The following is a 22,408-nucleotide window of genomic DNA, read 5'->3' as shown; positions in this document are numbered from 1 at the left end:
CATCGGCTAGCCACCTGTTTCACCTCGATTTGCAGTCACATTTGTGATCACTGTTCATTTTGGACAAATGAGAAAATTGCGTGAAATGAACAGGTATTGAATGTAAAAGTTGTACAGGGGGAAAAAACCAAATTTCCACAAATGTCCCAAATTGCACACATTTCCTCCCTAAACTAAAGCATGGGTAGAGATATATGGATTCTGTTAAATCTTTTCCATTTGTGCACTAATTTGCACTAGTGCTAATACTGATCAGCACATGTGCGCATTAGCACAAGTGCTAATTACCAAAAACAAACAAACAAACAAGTGAAACAAAGATTGTAGATTCTGACACACACACACCCAATCCAAAGTGGTTCTACACCTCTAACCTTCCAAATTGCGTTATTTATTTATTTATTCATTTCATTTCTAGACCGCCCAATAGCCGAAGCTCTCTGGGCGGTTCACAAAAATTAAAACCATGAAGAGCATAATAAAACAACCAACAATTTAAAAACACAATTTAAAAATACTACTGATCCTTCAGCTTACTTGATGCCTCTCTATTTATAGGTGGCATGTGACTATAACCATGCAGCCTGAGCCTCTTCTTGCACCACTATAGTTACATCAGTCGGTGGGATGAAGCTGCTTGTCAACATCTTCTAGGGAGGTCGAAAAACCTCACTTCACCTTGATTTTATGGGTGGCCTTTTCTAGTGACATCTGGAAAATATCTGCTGAGTGTGCCATTCACATTTCAGTCCCAACAGAGAGCTTAGGGAAAGAAATGCACAATGTTTTATAAAGTATATATACTGAGTCCAGCCTTCAGCGTGCATTGTATGCCTGATGACAATTCCTTTTGTCTAGGCTGCTGTTTAGACTAAATAATGAATTTGGAGGTCAAAAAGCAAAAGTTATCCCTATTTTATCACACACCCCAGATGAGCCAAGTTTAACGGCACTCTCAATTGAGTACCAGGCATAGGGTGTCTCGATAATTCTCATCATCCAGGGTTCTTGTCATCATTTCTTTGGAGAAAGGGTGAGATAAAAACGAAGTAAATAAATATTCTGTAACTACGAATCATTCCCTCAGTAAAACATTCAAACAACAGCATGCATTTCGACTGATAAATGTCAGTACATTTTTAAGGTGCATTGTGACACAACTTTTCACACTTTCATAAAGTACAGCAAATCACTGGGAACCCCTTGCACCTGCACCTTCTTGAGCGGCATGTTTCGCACCCACACGCAGCCATCAGTTCTTCTGCAAACCATAACATATTGAATGATAACATATTTCAGGAATGAACAAACTTGCCAAATTCAATCATGCTTGCTCTTCAAACTCCAGTCTCCTCTGCTATATCCTGAAGAAAGACCTACATGTGGTTTGAAACACATTGAAACTGCTTACTTTTGTGATATAAAACACAACTTTTGCATATCTTTTTGCCTTCAGGCATCCTTTGTGGAGTTTCCCATATTGCTGGTTACACTACTCCATCAATAGTTTCCATTCAAGCTGCCCATTTTAAGAACTTTGTCATGTTTAGCTGGCTTCCCCCCCTCCTTTGCCCTCCCCCGCCATTCGTTTTATCCCTTTTGTATCCTGTCTTGTTTGATGTTGATCGCATGTAAGCAGTTCTGGGAGCCTTTTCAACTTAGAACCAGAGTAAAGAAATGCTTTAAATATATAAAGAAACTTCAAAATAAATAGCTTCAGATGTTTAAAATGTGTTATTAGAGGGGGTTTAATGCATTTTAAAGCACTGGTGTCTGCGATGTTGGGGAAGGCCAGATGAAAAATACAGAAAATAATAAATGCATCTGGTTTAAACTCACTTCACAGTTCTTACCAACTCTATCCTTAACCTTGAGGACAAGCCTTTGGTTTGATGGCTAATAACATTTAGGGCTTGTTCAGACAACACACACAGGCCTTAGCTAGACCTAAGGATTATCCCAGGCAAATGGAGGAGTCATCCCTGCCTGCTCCCAGGATCCCCTGTGTGGCATTTGGATACACAGGGATGATCCCGGGACAATCCTGGGATATAGGCCTGGTCTAGCCATGGCCTAAGACATGGTTGGGCCACTAGACCTTTTGCAGCAAATGGTTAGTGAGCATGTTTAAACCATGGTTGTGTAGCCACCATGGGTAGGAATGTTCACACGACACATTAAGCCATCATATTTAGCTCAAAATGCTTAACCACTGTGGCCTAGCATGTCATCTGAACAGGGTCTTAGTTTTGTAGACAGATGTCTCCTTTTAAAAGTATGGCGGCTAGAAACTGGATTTCCAAGCAGCCCTGTTCAAAGAAGTGATAATGAGCCCAGCTCCACTCCATTCCCAAGGTGGAATTTCTGCAAACACCTCTTTCTTGTTGCCATCCCCCCAGATGCTGTGCTCTCCCTTGATTTTGCAGTTGTGTTGCATACACACAACTCACCCATGCCTGGAATTTTCATTACAGGCAATGATGGTGACAGGGGAAGAGGAGAACTATAGGTATCTGATGCCCTACTATTACTCTGAAAGAGACTATTGCCAGAGTGGGGCATACTCTACAACAGGAGTGTTGAACCTCTTGTCTGCAGGCCAAATCTGGCCTGCCTGGAGTCCCACCTGCCAGTAAGAAACTTTGTTATTTATTTTTAAAAGAGTGGAATGCAGAGGGCACATTGGCAGTTGCAATAAAGGTGTCTGAGGGTGCACTGGTACAATTGGGCACTACGTTGCCTACCTCTGCCCTACACTGTTAGAAGCCCTGAGGGTTCAGGGTGATAGGAACAGGGAGATCTTCAGGTCAGTAGAAGAGCTAACCTCCTCCAGAACCTTCAACAGAGGTTTGATTTGCAAGGATCAGCAGGCAAAGATTTCCATGCCATAGAGCTAACCATGATCACCAGCTAATGGCTGCTAATCCCATTGGGATTAAAGGAGTGCCAGTTCAAATTTGGCAGTTGTTGCCCCAAATACTGCGTTTTAAAAGAGCTGATTTCTGGTTCATAAAGAAGATGCAATCATTACTGGGGAGTCAGTCTCATTGGACTCAGGAAGCTCTTACTTTTGAGTAAACACTCACTGAATGGTTATAAATCATGTAAATCACACAAATGTGCATATCCATACATTAAAGATACAATCCTATGCATGTTTAGATGGGGGGGGGGAGTCGTACAGCTCCCAGCATTCTCCAGCTAGCCACGGCTGGCTGGGGAATGCTGAGAGTTGCAGTACTTCTTTCTTTCTAAACGTGCATAGGATCACTTCCTAAGTGAACAGTTTCTCCTGTTTCTACTCATCAAGAGAAAGGGCAGTAAACCATACAGCAGCATGTCGAAGCCTTGCCTCAAAAGCACTAGAAAACCTGGCTTATCAGATTTCACCAGACACTGCCTGCATCCTTTTACTCCTGTCATCCCTGTCTCAAGGGAGAGAAACATGTCTTTAAAAATAAATGAAATGAAAAAGTTGAAATTCACTGGTTGTCCCCAGTGTTTGAAGGAAACCTTAAAATACAAATTCATCTTGCCTCTCTTTTTGGATCAAACTACAGGTTACGTTAATTGTGTAGCAGGTAGTTTCTGCTTGACTCCATGCTATTTATGCTGTAGGGTCTTGCAAAATTCTATATGTCCCCAATGCTTCTGAGCAACTACATGGAGCCATTGGATGAGATCATCAGGGTGGTTGAAGTGAAGCACTGTCAGCTCTCCATGACTCACTCACTCTCTCTCTCTCTCTCTCTCTCTCTCTCTCTCTCTCTCTCTCTCTCTCTCTCTCTCTGTCCTCTGAGGACTCATCTCCACCAAGCAGTATATTGCACTATGAAAGCGGTATATAAAAGGCAGGAACCACACCAAGCAGGATATAGCGGTATGAAAGCAGTATATGGTATGTGTCAATGGGCCCCAACAGTTATCAGTGCACTTCAATGCTGCTGTAAAGCAGTAGTGTGGCTCCTGCCTTTTACATACTACTTTCATAGTGCAATATCCTGCTTGGTGTAGATGTGCCCTGAGTCAGGTGAGGCTGTGCAGGTGCTGAACCACTGCTTGGAACTGGTCATGGGGTGGATGAGGGCCACTAACCGTAAGATGAATCCTGACAAGGCAGAGATACTGTGGGTAGGTGTATGTCCTGTTATAGATGGGGTGACTATTTCCCCTTGAAAATGCAGGTTTGTAAGTTGGAGGTACTCCTGAATGCAGTACTGTCACTTAAGGCAGCATGGAGTGCCTTTATTCAGCATTAGCTGGTTTACCAGATATGACCATTACTTCACACAGATAGGCCTGGTTCAGACAACATGCTAAACCATGCTGCTTTAAGCAGCATGGTTTAGCGTGTTTCTGAACCAAGCCATCATCTCTCCATGCTCTAGTATTCTTCTCTATGCTCTGGATCCTTGCTCTGAAATGTGCACAGGAATGCCACTGTTTCCTGCTTCAGACTTGACTCGTAGCATGCCTGCCAAAAAAGTTGTCTGCTGCAGGATTCCCACATACTAACCTAGTGAACAACTTGATGATCTCTTCTGGACCCTCAAACACCACTGATTGGTAACTATATGTTGTTTTCATGCCATTCCAGGGAAAGGTGAACAGGGAAAGCCGTACCCCCTCACAGAAGAAGACAATGATGATTCTGCTTATCGGGAAAATGGTTTCAATATTTTTGTGAGCAATAACATTGCCTTGGAGCGATCACTGCCAGACATTCGACATCCTAAGTAGGTACACGGAATCTGATGGACTGTTTCATTGCATGCCTTCCTTAGATTTACCTCTTTATGGAGAAGCATCCTGATTGTTGGCATGATTCAACAGAATGTTAGAAAGGGTGTGAAGCTGATATGGTTATACTTTCCTCTTTGGAGTGAGGAACAAAAGGAAGTAGTCATTTCCACTGTAGGCATTGCTTGATCTCCCATTCTGGAGGTATGTGAAATTTCTGCTAGCAGAGACTAGTGGCAGGAAGCCAGATGCTGGGGGTAATTGGGCCAAACCTTGGGCTAAGATTGCAAGATGCATAGAGACACCCTAAAATAATTAATAGATATAATCAGAAACATCTTTCCACCACTGGCTATCTGATTTTTCTAACAAGACTTTTTAAAAATTAAGATAGATAGATAATAGGGGTGATTTGGCCAAATCCAGAACCAAATTGAGGTGATTCGGATAGATTCAGGAGATGTCAGAATCCAAGCGGGAGGGAATCTACACGTCGTACTGAAGGCGCATGCATGCGCCCCCAGTACGCCCCCAAAACGATGGTGTAGATTCTGCCTACCTGCAGCCCAGAAGAGACAGAGGAGGAGGAGGCTGGGGAATCCGGCCGCGTCCTTGCCGCCGCCGCCTCACCGGCGGCCTCCTGCTGCCGGCAAAAGAGCCACCCGGGTCGGAGAGCTCGGCGGAAGCAAAAGCCGAGCTCTCCGACCCGGGTCGCTCTTGCCCCGGCAGCAGGAGGCGGCGAGGAGGCGGCTGGGGAACCGGCCACGTCCTTGCCGCCGCCTCCCCACCGGCCTCCTGCTGCTGGGGTAAAAGCGACCCGGGTCAGAGAGCTCGGCTTCCGCTTCCGCCGAGCTCTCCAATGCATGCGCCTTCAGTACGACGTGTAGATTCCCTCCTGGGCTCTTCTAAAGTCGACCGAATCTGAACATTCCTGGCAATTTAGGATTTGAAGGGACACAGGCTCTGGAAAACCTGGGGAACATCCACCTATCTTTTACAATCTTCAGAAGAGGCCTTTAAATCCCCTTCATTTTATGGGGTCTGTGAGGGGAAGTTATTTTAGTGGTGACTTTAAAATCCCCTCTCCTCGGATGCATGTTTTGTTTTGAGCATGCAGTATTTCAGCCACCAACTGAAGACTGTTCTGTTCAGAGAAGTTTTTGATGACTTTTTATAAAAGTGGTTGTTGTTGTTGAGGGTGCAATTCCCTGGGAGGATGTTCCATGGCCCATAGGACATTGCAGTTCTTCCTGTCTGTAGATGGAGTGTGAGGTCAGCAGTTGAAGGAGGTCTGCCCTCCTTGTTCCAACAGTAGAATCCTCCAGTGCCATTGCTTGTCTGTTGTTGGTGCTCTGATGGCACCAGGGAGGAAAAATGGGCATGTCAAGGCATGACAGTGGTGTCCTCTCCAGCATGCCTTCCAAATGAGGAAAATGCTATGCCAGTGAATACAGTGATTTCTCCCCCTACCATGGGAACCAATCTGATGGAAAAGGAAAACCAGCATGTGAAATGAAAATAGAAAGGAGAAAATGGTGTGGGACCGACCTGGCCAGCAGGGCTTGGGAGTGTTGGTTCCTCTGGTATGGACTCTGTGTGATTGCTCTGTAGAAGATCAGTTGGGAATTTGAGGTAGGAGAGATTTTTGGTGGTTATGGGGGTATTACCATTTTTTATTTATGTTGTATCTGTTGGTTATCCTCTATCTTGAACAACTTCTTTGGAAAGGCTCAGTGAAAGTATCCAGAGGCCCGATACAGCTGGAAATTCTCCTACACAAGTGCCGTTGAAAGCATTAGTAGCTCTGCAAGAACATCAGCCTGTTCTTATGCAGCTCCCATTTCTTTCAACTGGGATTGCACAGAATGCCTTTCTGCGGGATTATGCCCCATGTTAACTCAGTGTACCATAGATTAATTTATCTGCTGTTCATTGTAGGGGTTTTACATGATGCACATCTCATTTTTTAGGGATATATTAAAAGTTCTTCCAAGAAAGGCAAAGTATGCCCTTGGAAGCCTGTATGTTAATCTTTATAACCCAGCATTGATTTGCATATGATTAATGCAAAGAATTAAGTCAGTTTTATCTAATCTATTTGTTTTAAATATTTTGTTTTGCCTGTTGGTTGGCAAAATTATCCCCAGGTCACCTGAAATTATCTACAGCAATTCCCTCTGGCCAAGAGTGTTTCCATTTAGATGGGATTTTAATACATAATTACAGAGCATTAAAGTTACATTCAGTTGCATTGTTGGCATGATAAATATGCACCACACAACCGCTTTTGCTCCAAAAGGATATCCTGATGATTTCTATTGGTGTTCAGAACAGTGCCAGTGGAAACAATGCAGAAAATCATTAGGGACAAAATGAAGCTGAACTGCCACTTTCCCCTGTTGTGTTTGTCAATATATCTGCTACTAATTTGTTTTTCACCCACTGCTAGCCAGATGGGCCATGACATTTCTTAGGATATCCCCAGAAGCAGGGCATTGTCAGCAGTGCCTTTATTGGGAACATCAGCACTATGGTGTCTGCACTTTCCTTGTAAACAGCTTTCCTGCCACAAACCTCTCTGGCACCGGGACTGTTCTTCTGTGACTTGCCAAGAGCACGATAGTATTCAGAATAGTCCCGAATACATCCAGCAACATTTACATGGATTATTATTTTTAAAAAAAGGCAGTTCACAGCCATATTCTGCAAGCGTTACAGCCTTATTCGAAAAACTAATGAGGATGTACCAAATGTTTCTCTCTCTGTGGGCTCATCTACACCAAGCAGGATATTCCACTATGAAAGTGGTATGAAAGTGGTATATAAAAGGCAGTAGCCACACTACTGCTTTATGGTTGTACTGAACTGCACTGACACCTGTTGGGACTTATGACACATACCATATACTGCTTTCATACCACTTTCATAGTGTTATATCCTGCTTGGTGTAGATGTGTCATGGCCTCCAACAGTTGTCAGTGCACTTCATTATCGCTATAAAGCAGTAGTGTGGCTCCTGTATTTTATATACCACTTTCATACCGCTTTCATCGTGGAATATCCTGCTTGGTGTAGATGAGCCCTGTGGATATGTGTATGAAGGGAGGAGGAATCACAGTGGCAAGCCCCACCCTTGGCTACTATACTATAAATGACTCTTCTGCACAAAGCTGATGCACATATGAGGGGTATGCCCAAGGCTCCATTTGAGGGTGTCCAGATGTCCTACTTTACAGAGGACAGTCCTCTATTTGAAGGCATCCTCTACTTGAAAGGCTGCCCAGTCCAAGGCCAATTTAAAGAACTTGGAGAGCAGAGGCCTTAGCTCTTAGAATCTGGACAGCAGACTAAGCAGGCTTCTTCACCATGGGAGAGGTACAGTTTTTCAATTTAAGTTATACTCATCATTTCTAAATTTGCACATGCAAGTACATCATATATAAATTAAATGCAAGGCCGTGTCCTCTTTTATCCTTCCTTTTTATTTTCTGGTTATGCATTTCCTCTCTCTTTTTTTAATGGTATGTAAGTGGCTACCCTACTCTGCTTGCATTATCAGGAACCCTGCTTTTTGTGGGGTTGCTGATTACACAGGAGGAGCCTCTGCAGTCCATACGTACAACTTGTACATACGTAGGCTCTGGGCCAAAAAGACTGGAGGTTGGGGGCAGGGGTGAGTAGCTATGGTCCCATGGGCAGGCCTTACGCTAGTACAGGGCAGGAACTACGCTACTGCTTTAAAATGGTTTATAACAGTAGAGACAACTGTTGGGGCTCAGGACACACTCCATATGCAGTTTACAAGTCATTTTCAAAGTGTTATGTCCTGATTGGTGAAGATCTGGCCCAGGGCTCCATAAAGTGACTGGATCTATTGCCCCTGCCACTAACAATTTCTATTGATGTATCTCTATCTGATGTGCTTTTCTAATACCACATTTTGCGGTATCATTTTGCCAGCACTGTTGCCCTCTTCCAGCCTGAGTAGGTGCAGCAAGATTCGGGATTGGGCTGTCATTGCCCTTAATCCAAGCACACCGATTTAACTAGTTTTCTAGATTCTATACAGGCCAGAATATTTTCATTTGATTTACGCTTGAAAGGTCCACAAACCATTTCTGTAGCCTATACCATGATCTGTTCTAAAAAGCACCACAGTTCCTCGTTCTTAGACTAAGAGTTGGCACTTTCCCTAAGTGTTGGAGAAATGGTTTGTGATGTCTCTCAGGCCAGCCATTGTTTTGCATTTCAGCCTTTATCAGCAGAGTGTTTTCTTTAAAAAAGCAATCTGATTTTGTGTATATCTACATCTTTAATGCTCACCCATTTACCACCTGCTAGCATCATATAATCATAAAAGGAGCTCGTGTGTTCCTTTTCCTTAAAAAAAATCCAAAATGGTGGCCGCGATGTTGCATGCCCATGTAGACGAAGGTGACAATCTTGAGAACTTAAAATCGTGAGATTGTCGCCCTCCAACCCCCTTGTCTTGCCATGGCCTTAGTGTTACATGTAAAGCAAACCATTATGTGACAGCAAACCTGAACTTGTGATCAATTGTACACTGGACAGGAAGTCGTAGATGGTTCCTGGCTGTCTGATCAGTGTATATTTCTTCAGCAAGTAATTGTCTCATTTGACACTAAATTTCTAGATGTCCCCCACTCCATCATAAAATGTGAGACTCCCTTATTTTTTATGGTTAATGTACGCACTGTAAATAAAATTATAGTACTTACTGATTTTTCTTTCTCGATAAAAAACCCTGTTGGTCAGTTTTGTGATCCGCAAACCAATGAAGTTGTAGAATGTATTTGAATTTAAAAGTGATTCAGGAACCAGCTTCAGTCCAAATTATTTGGCTTAACTGGAGACTTGGGCATCCAATACACATTTAAACTTCCTGTTTAGCACAGATGTATTCAGAAATATGTCTTCCCACTGATAGGTCTGACACTGTGAGACACCATTGTGGCTGGCAATTATTTTCTGCTCCTTCCTGTCCCCACCTCCGAGCTAATTTTACAGACCTGTCAAATGGTCACGGAAATTACCAGTTATCACTGCTTTATCGAGTTCAGCTGACAAGGCTAGATTGGAACAGGAATGCGGTATGACTGAAGCTGGCCGCTGTAAATTGAATACTTTGACACACTGAGACAATTACTATGTAAATCTTTGTTTGAAAATGTTTCAGGCTGGTATTTTTCTGTTGCGCGCTTGTCGCTGGTTTGATGTCAGGTAGGTATTGTGATCCCCTTGATAAAGAGAGAGAAAAGGTCAGCTCTTTAAAACAAAAAATTAGGAATGGATGCACTGGCAAAAACTGAATGGAAACTTGCACTTTTTCTCTTTGTTGTGTGGCATGTTCTTTTGTAAAGGATTTCTTTAAAAGCGGAAAATGGGGAAAGGGGTCTGCTTTTACCTTCTTTGAAGCCCTGCATTGTCTTGTCTTTTCTCTCCCTTTTTCTCTCCCTTCCTAAATGTTTTGCAGACAGACCTTCCCATTTCACTTCTCCTGCAATATTATCCATCAAGATAGGCAATTTACAAGCCTGTTGATATGTCTAGAAGGCATAAAACCTGGTTGCGTGCCAGGCTTCTGCCATGAGCCTCCTGTAATGTGCATAAAATATTATTGCTATAACCACGGGGTCAAACAAATTGCAGCTTTTATGAATTGGCTTTTTCCATAAACTGACTGAAATGGTGCCAACGCTCCCCTCCTTTCTCATAGTTGTTTGTTTGTTTGTTTGCTTGTTTGTTTGTTTAAGCTCAGTCTGTTTCAAAATGTGCTCCTGCAAACTTTTGAACAAAAGGTTGCTGGAGGTTCTCATTTGGAAACTGCATATCAGCAAAGCACGTTGTTTACACTGATGTTACATTTGTAATGATTAAATTTCTACTTAAGTTGATATCTTAACCATAGATCACAGCTCCCCATTTTAATAATAAACCTATGCACTGTAGAAAAATAACAGCTATAAGAATGTACATTTCACATCCTCAAACATATCGTCACAATATTTTAACTGGCCTTCGCAGACTGAACTATTTAAGTTGCTTGCAAAAGACCTTATTTTAAAGAGCCAGTCCTTTGCAATTCAAGAAAAGGATCCCCAATGATTAGGAGTGTCAGAGAAATCTGTAAAGGATTCAAATTGTTTCAGATTTCTATGAATCCAACCTGTGCATTCTGCAGCGGAAACTGCTTTGCCTAGTTGCATGAATTCCGTGGACTGGATTTTTACCTTTGGGGAGGATTTGCAGGAATGTTCACTTGCGCTGATGCACATCGTGCATTTGCAAACAGGAACTAAATTCTTGTATATCCTTAAAATGATCTGATTCCATCAATGAGCAGACGACAGAATGAAAAGTGCCTGACAATCTGAAACACACATGGAACAGATTTAACAAAATCCATACGTGCCTACTCTCGATAAAGACCACACCGGGATCAGAGTGACATCATGATTCACAGTGGCTTTGCACCACCGCTATGATGAGTTACCCAAGGATTGGATGATGGGTAGGGGGGATGCTCACTGAGAGCTGCACCAGCCACTTCTTCCACCAGTGTGGCTTTCTGGAGAGACAATGCAGCAGTGGTGGTGATAAAAGTAAGGAGAAGGGGGCACTGACGATGCAAGGGGGAACAAAGATGGGGTGGTGTGAGGACCATGCAATGAGGCCAGGGGAAGGAGTGGAGTGTGCACAATGACACAACAATGAGGGCACTTGTGATGCGGTAAAAGGAAGAGGAAGGGTGGGGTGTGCAATGCAGTAAAGAGATAGGGAAGGAGGTATGGGGCATGGCACAGTAAAGGTCAGGGGGTGGGGCACAAAGCTGTGGCAGGAAGAAGGGGTGCAATGCAATAGCAGCGCATGCTCCCTCCCACCCCTGGTGGTACGGGCTTGTGCAAGGGCTAAAAACTACTCAGGAGCAGCTGCTGACATAAGCCTAATCTACACCAAGCAGGATATAGTACTATGAAAGTGGTATGAAAGCGGTATACAGTATGTGTCAATGGGCCCCAACAGTTGTCAGTGCACTTCAATGCTGCTATAAAGATTGTAAGCCTATGCGGCAGGGCCTTGCTATTTACTGTTTTACTCTGTACAGCACCATGTACATTGATGGTGCTATATAAATAAATAAATAAATAAATAAAATAATAATAATAATAATAATAATAATAATAATAATAATAATAATAATATAAAGCGGTAGTGTGGCTCCTGCCTTTTATATACCACTTTCATTGTGGAATATCCTGCTTGGTGTAGATGTGCCCTGAGTCAGGTGAGGCTGTGCAGGTGCTGAACCACTGCTTGGAATTGGTCATGGGGTGACCCTAACCCTAAACCCTAACCCTAACCCTAACCCTTTTATATACTGCTTTCATGCCATTTCATCGTGCTTGGTGTAGATTAGGTGTAGAAACACCTCCCTTGGAGACATCCATAGCAATATGCGAATGATAAGTGAGCAGGGCCAGAGAAAGAGGCAATGTCAGGAGCAGGACCACTTGGAGCTGTTTCTACTGGCGTTGTTCCAACAGCAGGATGGAACCGCTGGTGGAATATATTTCACTTCCCACTGCAGTCTTGAGCACCCCACCAAATTTGCACTGGAGTTTAGGGGAAACTTTCCGAGCAGATTTGAAGCACGTTCTGGGGTGGGGCAGGGGGAAAGGATGGGGAAGCCCTGTCATGCGAGTGGAAGTCCCATTGCATGAGTAGGCTTGGACCCACCTTTACAGCTGAATGGAATTCACTGCTATGAAACCATGAAGGTGGAAGGGTGGGTGTGTTAAGGATATCAGTGATTTCCAGGGATCAGAGAACAGTTTACATAGTACTTTTCATTTCAAAGAGGTGGCCAAGCATTTGGTCCTTCCTCCCTAAACGCCCCTAAAGGACTCTTAAAATAGACTCCTTCTGTGGCTGGGGACTTGTGTATCGTCCCCTTAATATCCTTCAGATATGTATGTAAATATTATACATACAGTTACTCATTCTCACACCATATTTGTCAACAACACACAGTATTCAAAAAGCAAAATTAATTTTGAGCTTATATTGAATTATATTGAACTGTATTGATCACAACATCCATTAGTATTTATTCTGAAATTCATAAGAATTGGCTTTATATTAACCTCCACCGTAAGAATCAATTCAAGCAACTCAGCTGATTATTGATCTATGGTTTTAATCACACACCTTCGGAGTGTCTTGCACTCAACCTACAGTTAAAGTTTAGCTACAGTGACTTGGAGCAAAAATTTGACTATGAAATGTGGTAGGGAGCAAGGAATTCAGAAATGCAGCATTTAAGAAGCTACTGCACCAGTGCTGGTTCCTCACCTGCCATTTGACCACACCCACCATTTGGCTGCACCCATAAAAGTTTCTTGTGTAAAAAGCTCTTCAATCACACCTCTGATTGCAACAGTGAATTGCACCAGCGTAGGAAAAGGACCTCATTCTCTTTAAGGCTGATCTTGGCCTTGGCTTTCGTACAGATGGTCTAGGATTGAGCAAAATGTTCCACCCTCCGTTTGCTAACTCATTCTAGGTAGTGGGGAAGATTATTTGGCTTTTTGGACAAATAAAAGTATTGGCAATTTTGTGAGAATAATGTTTGTAAAACTTTTGCTTTTCAGCTGTGCTGTCTTGGAAGCACATCTCTTTATGGAGGTGCTTTGGTGCCGCCAGGCGGAACCCGCACTTGCCTTCCTTCCCAGCATCTACACGGGAAAGAAGGCAAGTGCGATTTTTCCTGCCCGGCACCTCTTGCAAAGTTAAAAAAGGGGGGAGGAAAGTAATGGGGCTGTTCCTCCCCCCCCTTTGTTTTTTTAATTTAATGATCTCTATCTGAGGAGCTCTGCAGATTCATATAAGTGAAAAAACAGGGTAAAGGAATGAGGCAGCAGAGGAGGACACGAGAGGGACCAAGCAGCGTCTCCTTCTTCTGGCTGCCCATTTCTCTCCACTCACCTGCATTTATTTTTATTATTTGTTTCTGCGGAGCTCCACAGATAGAGGTCATAAAATTTTTAAAGTGGGGGAACGGCACTGTTCCTCTCCTCCCCCCCCCATTTTATATTGTTTTACTTTTTTAGAGGTGCTGTGCACTTCTGCTGCCAAAAAAGTCGGGGTAAGCGCCCGACTTTTTTGGAGCGGAGTTTCCAGGGTTTGCACCCGGATGGCTTCGCAATGGCGGCTACATCATGTTTGCACCACCGAAAGTAAACCCTTCGTGTAGACATACCCGTGGAAGCACACCTCTTTATGGAAGGTACAATTTTCCCCCCACCCTAAAATGCCCCAGATGTAGCATTATTTTAAGCAGCGGGATGTTGGTCCCCACTGGGAGCCACGTTTTTTGTTGGTGGTGGCCCCTGAAATTGTTCCAGTTGGGAGCAGGGCGAATTATGCCCCTCTCAGATTTAGAGCTCAGAGTTCTTATATGAGAACATTAGTCTCAGCATTTATGATCATGCATGATCACTGCCTGAGCACTTGGTCCCATCGTCATGTGTTGCCAAACCCTCATCTCTGCCTGATGTATACAACATCATTTTTCAGCATGAATGCATACAGAATTGATTTGCTCTGCTGCAATACTTCATCCTGAATTTATTTTTCCATCTATAGCCTGCTTTTTGTTTGCAGGTTTATGTCTTTTAAAACTTAAGCCTGTCTCACAGAATGTTGCGATCTCACAGGGGTTCAGTTTGTTTTTACAGAAGCACATTCAGCAACTTCTAATGTCTGGATATGCAGTTATGAAGGTGATGGAAGGGAAACTACTACAGCGTAAGGCACATGCAGCCACCGGCGCTGGCTCCAGGTTTTTGAGTGCCCTTGGGCAAAGCACCTTCAATGGGCCTCCTCCCTCAGTGAGTCCACCTTCTCACCACCATTGTCACCAGCTGCTATTGCTTAGGGTGACCATATTTGGGAAACCAAAAAAGAGGACACCTAGTGTGTGTGTGGGGAAGCAGCTTTCTGAGTCCTGCAGAAAGTACGTTATTCCCCCGCCACCTTAAAGAACCCGATTGGAGTGGAGGAAGAGAAAGGATTTCATTCTGCACCACCACCATCCACTCCAATTGGGGCCTTTTCTATAATGTCCACGAATGACCCACTTTCCCCTTTAAGACCTCAATTGGAGCTCGGGGTGGGGGAATGATGTGCCTCAAGAAAGCATGTCATTCCCTCCTGCCATGCTAATGGCAGCCTTAAAGAGGAAGGTGTATCATTCCAGGACATTATTGAAAATGATAGAAAATCCCCCCTGACACCATGGAAAGAACAAAAACCAGGACAAATCCGGGGAAATCCTGACAGTTGGTCACCCTACTATTGCTCCTCCTCATTGCTATGATTCACTTACTTGACAAGCAGAGAGCCAGTAAGTGAGTAGGCAGAGGCATCTATTACTTCTCCTTCTCACCATCACTGTTGTCTTGGCCAGAGCGAGAGGCAGGTGAACAAGCTGGTTGCAACGTGGAAGAGGAGGAGGAGTCAATGGGCCTCTGCTGGGGTGTGACCCCTCATCGTGCCTGACCATGCCTACCCTTGATGCCCTGGCAGCCTCTTTCATGTATTTAAAAAGGCATCCCTAGAATCGCTTAAAAAGTAAAATAGCAGTGAAATAGGGGCAGTGCTTTATGAGGGGTAGTTTTGAGTAGAGAAATGAGTGGGCCAAAGTTTCATCCTTTATCTACCAGCTATTTTCCCACATCAAATCACATACACACCATCTTGCAGGCCTTACTCTTACGTTGACCCTGTTCAGAAGACACACCAAGCTATGTTAGTTAAGGATTTTGAGCTAAGCGTTATGGCTTAGCTTGTCAGGTGAACCATTCTTAACCATGCTGGCAACATTACCAAGGTTTAAACACGCTCACTAACCATTTGTTGCAAAAGGGTTAGCGGCCTAACCATAACTTAGCATGTTGTCTGAACAGGCCCAGTGTGTGTGTGTGTGTGTGTGTGTGTGTGTATACAATATTGCTTAGAGGTTTTAGGATATTAAGCATCATAGAAAGAGTATACATCTATAAACCCACAGGGGAAAAAAATACAGCTGGGTGTGATTTGGAGTGAAAAAGCTAAAGGTGGGTTAAACACATCCTGTCTCTGACACTAAAGAGGTCCCTCCTGAAGCTACTTTTCATTTTAAAAAAAATAGTTGTGAAAACCATAGTTGTGCTGGCTGGGGATTATAGGAGTTACAGCCCAACACATCTGGAAGGCATGAGGTTGAAGAAGGCTGCCCCAAGACAAAGTGGCCACAAATGTGGAATATGTTTAAGTGTGCATTAGTTTCAGGAAGCCAAGGAAGGCCTGAAGATCCACCCTGAGCTCCTATAGTGGATAGACAACAATTTGGCTATTATATGGTCAGGAATTCCAACTCATGTGACTTATTTTTTTCTTTTCTTATTTTTAAAGATTCTCATGAGTTGTATCGGGAACCATTTAATTGTGAGGTTCAGCAAGGTCCTATGAATTCAAGCCTAGCTGCTTCTGGGCTAAATTATGGTATGGTCATGAAAAAGACAAGATGTTCTTTTTCTGGCCATAGAAGTATAAAGTGTAGGGTGCAGAAGCCTTTAACTGCTTGACCAAGCATTCTTTACATCTCATATTAAATACCAGCCTATGTACCAATTGAGCATAAGTGGGAAATTTAAAGGTCCAGTGGAAATTCTGAATATTTTCAGATGTATTACTGTTGGCAGTACCCATATTAAATGACCTTCCTCATTCACTGTGGAAACTTGAGGCGTTCAATAGCCCTAAAAATTTCTCATTTCTTGCTTGAGGTAGAATGATCTCCCATATGGAAAAAAAATATTAATCATATGTTTATCGTACTGGAAGCAATAACAAGCACTGCAGCAAAGGAGAAGTTATGAATTTAATGCTGTTCCTATTGAAATCACTCATACTAGCTTTCCCAAACTCTCACCTGTAAAGTTGAAATATATACTGAAGTTGGTCTATGACTGAAGGTTAGAAAGGTATTTTCCCCCTTCTCCATTAAACTATATGGGGAAAACAAACCTGGGGTTAGCATTTAACATGATTTCTCTAAGTTGTGATTTCACTAAGTAGTGAAAATAGTTTAAAATAGTTTATGACAAGGGGTTTGGAGCTCCAGGTACCAAATCTGGCCAGATCTACACCAAACAGGATATGACACTTTGAAAACAGTTTGAAAACTGTATATGGAGTGTGTCCTGGGCCCCAACAGTTGTCACTACTGTTATAAACCGTTTTAAAGCAGTACCATAAATCCTGCCTCTGTCCTTCCTGGGGTCCCAATCCAGCCATTCAATGTTCACCAGATGGCCATATTGAAGATATGTAAATCTGTATTTTAATGCTTAGTTTTTTAATGTATTTTAATGATTGCTAACTCTCAGGTCTTGAACACTTTTTACATATGTACAGGGAATTTTAACATCACTTTCAGGACAGTTTAGTCAATGTTTTAAACAGTTCATTCATGATAGTTTTGGGAATACGTGTATTGAAAGTTTTAATGTCTATATTTTTTAATATAATTTACCATGTTTTTAATATTTCACATTCTCCAATTCCCTTGATAAGGAACCATATCGAAACATGTTGGGAACAACCAATACAGCTGTCTCTCTTGTTTGTTTTTGGTTTCCAGCTTTACAGCTGTTTTTCGGACCCCTAGTGCTATTGCCCCCTTTGCCTGGCCCTGACCCCTTTTCACAACCATCCATCACTTTGTGCAGTGTTTCCCCCATTCTATAAGGCGGAAAGGCCTCTCCTAAGGCTGAGCTACTGGCAGTAAAAGCTCTGTGCTACAATACGCCTGGACTGTTGGTACTTTGGCCCCATTGCTTCTGCCATCAGCCCCACCAATCGCTGGAATTCAACCCCCCCGGAACCTTTTCCAAAATGGAATACAGCCTGTGAGCTGAACGAAACTCTCCACCTGTGTTTTAGGGTATGTCTGAACAGTTTGCTCCACTTATCTAAAAGAGAAATAGCAGTAACTGGCAAGATCAGTGTTTGGCAGGGTTGCTGTGCTTGTGCAGGCAGACAGAGGTGAGGGGTGAGGAAAGGGGAGGAGAAGGATAGGCCATGCCCGGGTTTTGCAGGACTGTATCCATTGTTTTAGTTTACAACAAAGACTGTTCTGGGAAGGGGACATGATAGAGGCTGGTAAAATTATGCCTGGAGTGGAGAAAGTGGATAGGAAGATGTATTTTTCTCTCTCTCTCTCTCATAATACTAGAACTCAGGGTCATCCAATGTAACCGGGGATGTTTCTAGGCTTAAGCCTATGGGGCCCAGAATCCAAATCTAATTGCTAGTGCCCTAAAACTATTTCCCAATTGAAGGTTATTTTTCTGTCTTAATTGCTGTGTAGGGAGCAATTCTCAAGGGGCATTGCAGCTGAGGAGGAAAGGGTTAACTCTCTGCTCCCCACATGCTGCAGCAACCCCCTCCCCATAGGCAGTATCCAAGTACACAGGGCTAATATCAATTATGTTGCACTAGTATAAGGGACCTCCAATGCAACACCAATGGCTTGCATTTTCTGGGAGATCCCGCCATACCAGCTAATGCCACTGGTGTCACAGCAGAGGTCCCTTTTGCTATTGCAGTTGAATTTACATTAGCGCCAGTGTTCAATTGGATAACTCCCAATGTCTCTGTGCATATCAATTAACTTTACCCCAAAAAAAGTTCCATTGGTTTGGAGCATCTATTTTATTTGAGATTATTTGGACAAGAAATAATTAATTGGCTGACTTTGCATCCTGTGAAATTCCAATACAGCCAAGTAATTAATTCTGCATTTGTATACATAGATATAAATCAGCATATGGAAACTTTTGTGCAGATTTGTGTCCTATGGGCCAGGCCACTGATACTTTTAAGAGCCTAGCGACACCCCTGAATGGAACCGGCTGGCAGAAGACAAGAGCTGCCCTAGCATTAGACAGCATTAGCATTAGTCAACTCAGGCAGCAGATTTGTTACAAAAGGGCAGAAACGGTTACTTCTTTAATTTATTGTTAGTGGCTACATAGTAGTAGTAGTTTATTTGCTGTTTCAGCCATACGGTCATATCAACTTTACAAATGCAATACAGGTAAGAACACAAAAACTCTACAATACAAAGAAGTAAAATACAAAAGGATACTAAAAGGGTTTTCATTAGAAATATGTAAAAGTTCACTTTAATACAAAGAAATAAAATAAAAAACACTAAGAATTTACATTAAAAGGTCCATAAATGTATCCAAATTAATTATACTGATACGTTAAAACTTCATGTTAATTTTCATCATTACAGTTCACCATATTCCGAAGGGGGGAAGGCCCTAATCTGCAGCTTCGGGCAATCTTACTTGTAAATGGCAGAAACAGCTCCGCTCTTCACCCGGTGGGCCAGCGTGCCTGCTGTGGTGCTCTGCCACCCGCCTCCCCGCCTCCACGTGCTGCTTCCTGGCCCCAGCGTGCTCCCACCTTGTTCAGCAACTGTCGCAGGAGGTCAGGCAGAGCAGCTGGGAGCAGGGAGCGGCTGGGCGAGTGAGCAAAAGAGTGAGCGAGTGAGTGGGGAGTGCCAGCAGCTGCACCAGTGAGAAAGACCTTCCAGAGGAAGAGTGGGATGGGGAGAGCAGCTGAATTTGCCGCTCTTTCCTGCTCGGTTCCAACACCCCGGCCGCCTCTGCACCCTAGGTGGCTGCCTTATTGGGCTAGCGCTAGCGCCGGGCCTGGCTGTAGGATGGAAGAATGAGGAGGGATTGTTGTATGGAGGGGAAGAGAATGGGGAGTGAGAGGCTAAAGTGCTGAGTGGTGCAAGAAAAAAAGTTCTGCATATGCTAGTTCACTGTTAATATTGGTGAAATGTAAATAAATTCGTGTGTGTGTGTGCGCACGCGCATTGAATTTAGACAAAGTCTAAAGCCCAAGCAGAACTGGGCAGACATATTGTCTCAAACATGTTTCCTAAGGAGGTTCGCTTGGCACTTACATTATATGCCCTTAGACGCCAGGTGAAGACCATTTTATTCTCCCAGCATTTTAACAGCCTATAAATAAATTTTAACTTGGTGTTTTAAATTTGTAATTTTGCCTTGCTGCTGTTTTTATCCGGTTGAGCTTTTATATTGTATTTTATATTATGGTTTTATACTGTTGTTTTATACTTTGAATGTTTTTAGTTTTTTGTGAACTGCCCAGAGAGCTCCGGCTACTGGGCGGTATAGAAATGTAATTAATAAATAAATAATAATTAAATAAATTGTTTTTGTTTCTCTAAGCACTGCAGGAGTGCTTGAGGGACTGATAGGTGTACCTTCTAATCCTAGGGCACATTTTACCATGGGCTCTAATCACTGTGTTTTGGGGAAAGCAAACATGAGACCATGAGTTGGCCATTATTCCAATGCCATCACAATTCACTGTGTAAAAGCCTTAAACTGGATTTCAAGTAGGGCTGTGCACGGACCCCCCGATCCGCTCCACACCCGATCCACAACTTTCGGATCGGGTACGCTCCGCCCCGCGTCAATCAGCTTATGGTCCACTCCGCTATGCTGCGGAATTCCGGATCCGAATCGGAGCTCCGCAGCGGCGGCACCAGGTAAGGCCCCCCTCGCTCCTTACCTGAGTCCATAGCATTCCGGCAGTGGCTCCACCTGAGGCCGAGGCTCGAAGCGGAGCACAGCCCTAATTTCAAGCATCATAATTCCCTAGCCCCTTCTCCTATCTTTCTGAATCTTTGCAGGTTACTTGCCTGGGGGCATCTCTATGTCCTGTGCCATTTTCATACAAATTAACTCAAAAAATCATGGTGTAGTTTGAAGTGAAGAGAACGCCAATTGCTTCTCTTCCCTCAAGCTGGAGAACTCCCCTTGCATATGAACTGCTGCATCTATCCTTCTGAAATGTTGCTGTTTCTTACTTAAGCTGTTTGTTATTTTCAATGGTTGCACAAGGAACATAGGGAGATTAGTATGTCCTCTTTTGGAGACCCTCAAAATGTCACGGCTGCTCTTGCACAACCCATCCCCACCCCCATGGCTATCATTCTGCAATTTGGCAGGTGTGATCCCATCAGATGGGGCAACTAACCCTGCAATTTTCATCCAATTCTGCCAAGAAATAATAGTGATCAGCAGTTCCCTTTAAAAGAAAATCAAAATATAAAGGCAGATAGCACAAAAAAAACAAAGCAAAACTCTACACCTATTATTTTTCTGACATTGGGCAGGCATAATCCCCTCCTAAGGGTTTACTTGGCCTGCAACTACTATTCAGTTCTGATGAAGAGAAAAAACTTTCAAGAGGCTTTTAAATTTCCCATGATAGTCAACAGTAAGCACAAAGCCTCCATTTTCTGAACTTTGACTTGGGTTCGCTGCCAAGTCGAAGTAGAGAGACTCAAACTGGCCTGAGTAGAAGTGGGATGTTTTTCCAAAGCACAGAACTAGGGACTCAGTCGAATTGTAGGGGCCAGTGCACATGTGCGCATGCACATTTACACTCATACATACATATAGTACATGCAAATTTATGTTATAGGCCTGTCCCCAGAACTTTTAAGAACCTAGCAATGCCCCAGGCTGTGAGGATAAAAGCAGAGAGAACTGACTGGCTAGATCTTCTTTGAGGAAAGGCAAGATAAAAATATAAATAATAAATAAACAAACCAGTTTCTCCATTCCAAACAGCTGTTGTTGCTGTTTACTCAAATGAAGCCTGTGTAATTGGATGGTGGAGTACATCTACATTTCCCTATCCAGCAAGGGATACACATGTCTCTGGCCCCTAGTGGGATCGGGACACTGGAGCACAACTGGGAAACATATTTGGTTGCTAACAAAGATAAATAGCAATCAATGGAATAAAAATCATATCCATTTTTATCTTCTTAATTAGCCAAAATTTGCCAACATTCTTGGGGCTTCTTTAAAGAAAGAGAGAAAGGCATATGTATCTCATGCTCAGAATGGTTTGCCAAATTCTTGTAAAATACACCGAATTTTTTCTTTCTTTAGAGAGAAGTCATGTTAAATTCATAAAATGTATGAGCTGCCAGTTATTTTGACATCTTTTGACTGATATACTGTGCTCTGTGGAATGAAAGATCAAAACTGACAATCTTTCAGAAGGTTCTTTGCTAATAATATTTTCTTTTCTCTCCCTTATGAAATGCCCCTTATTATTTTCATATTATTAGTTTTTTGACTTGATAGACCTGTACGTCCTGAGATTTTTTAATATATTTTTTAAAGCAACAATCATGGTCTAACAGAAATCAGCCTGGTAGCTTTTTGCAGACATTTTTTAAAAAAATACATTTTTCGTCTCTGATCTTACCAAGCTATTGTAATGAGAATATAAACCAGTAGCATTCCTGTGCAGTCAGGATCGAAGGCAAGCGCTTAAGGCAGTCCAAGTTAGCAACCTCTCCTACATTTAGGGACAAAAAATACATTCTTCTAATCATGCTGGTGTAGCTGAAATGCAGTTTTTCTTTTATCTTGTGGAAGCATGCATAGTCCTCATCCAGACTGGAACCATAGCACTCCAGGACCATGGATCAGGGCCACAGCACTTCCCAAAATTACACACACACTTCTGTGAG

General features: G+C 42.9%; 1 protein-coding gene across 1 annotated transcript in view; it reads left to right on the top strand.

The window, feature by feature from the left end:
* GALNTL6 (polypeptide N-acetylgalactosaminyltransferase like 6) overlaps positions 1 to 22,408 on the top strand; it is a 642,113-nt gene that overhangs the window by 258,631 nt on the left and 361,074 nt on the right. The window contains exon 4 of the mRNA XM_063135437.1: positions 4,598 to 4,736. Coding sequence (XP_062991507.1) covers positions 4,598 to 4,736 — 139 coding nt within the window. The remainder of the gene's footprint in view (positions 1 to 4,597; positions 4,737 to 22,408) is intronic.

The sequence above is a fragment of the Elgaria multicarinata genome, chromosome 10 (assembly GCF_023053635.1).
Source record: "Elgaria multicarinata webbii isolate HBS135686 ecotype San Diego chromosome 10, rElgMul1.1.pri, whole genome shotgun sequence".
NCBI classification, from domain to species: Eukaryota; Metazoa; Chordata; class Lepidosauria; order Squamata; family Anguidae; genus Elgaria; species Elgaria multicarinata.
This window is presented reverse-complemented; position numbering and strand designations above follow the sequence as displayed.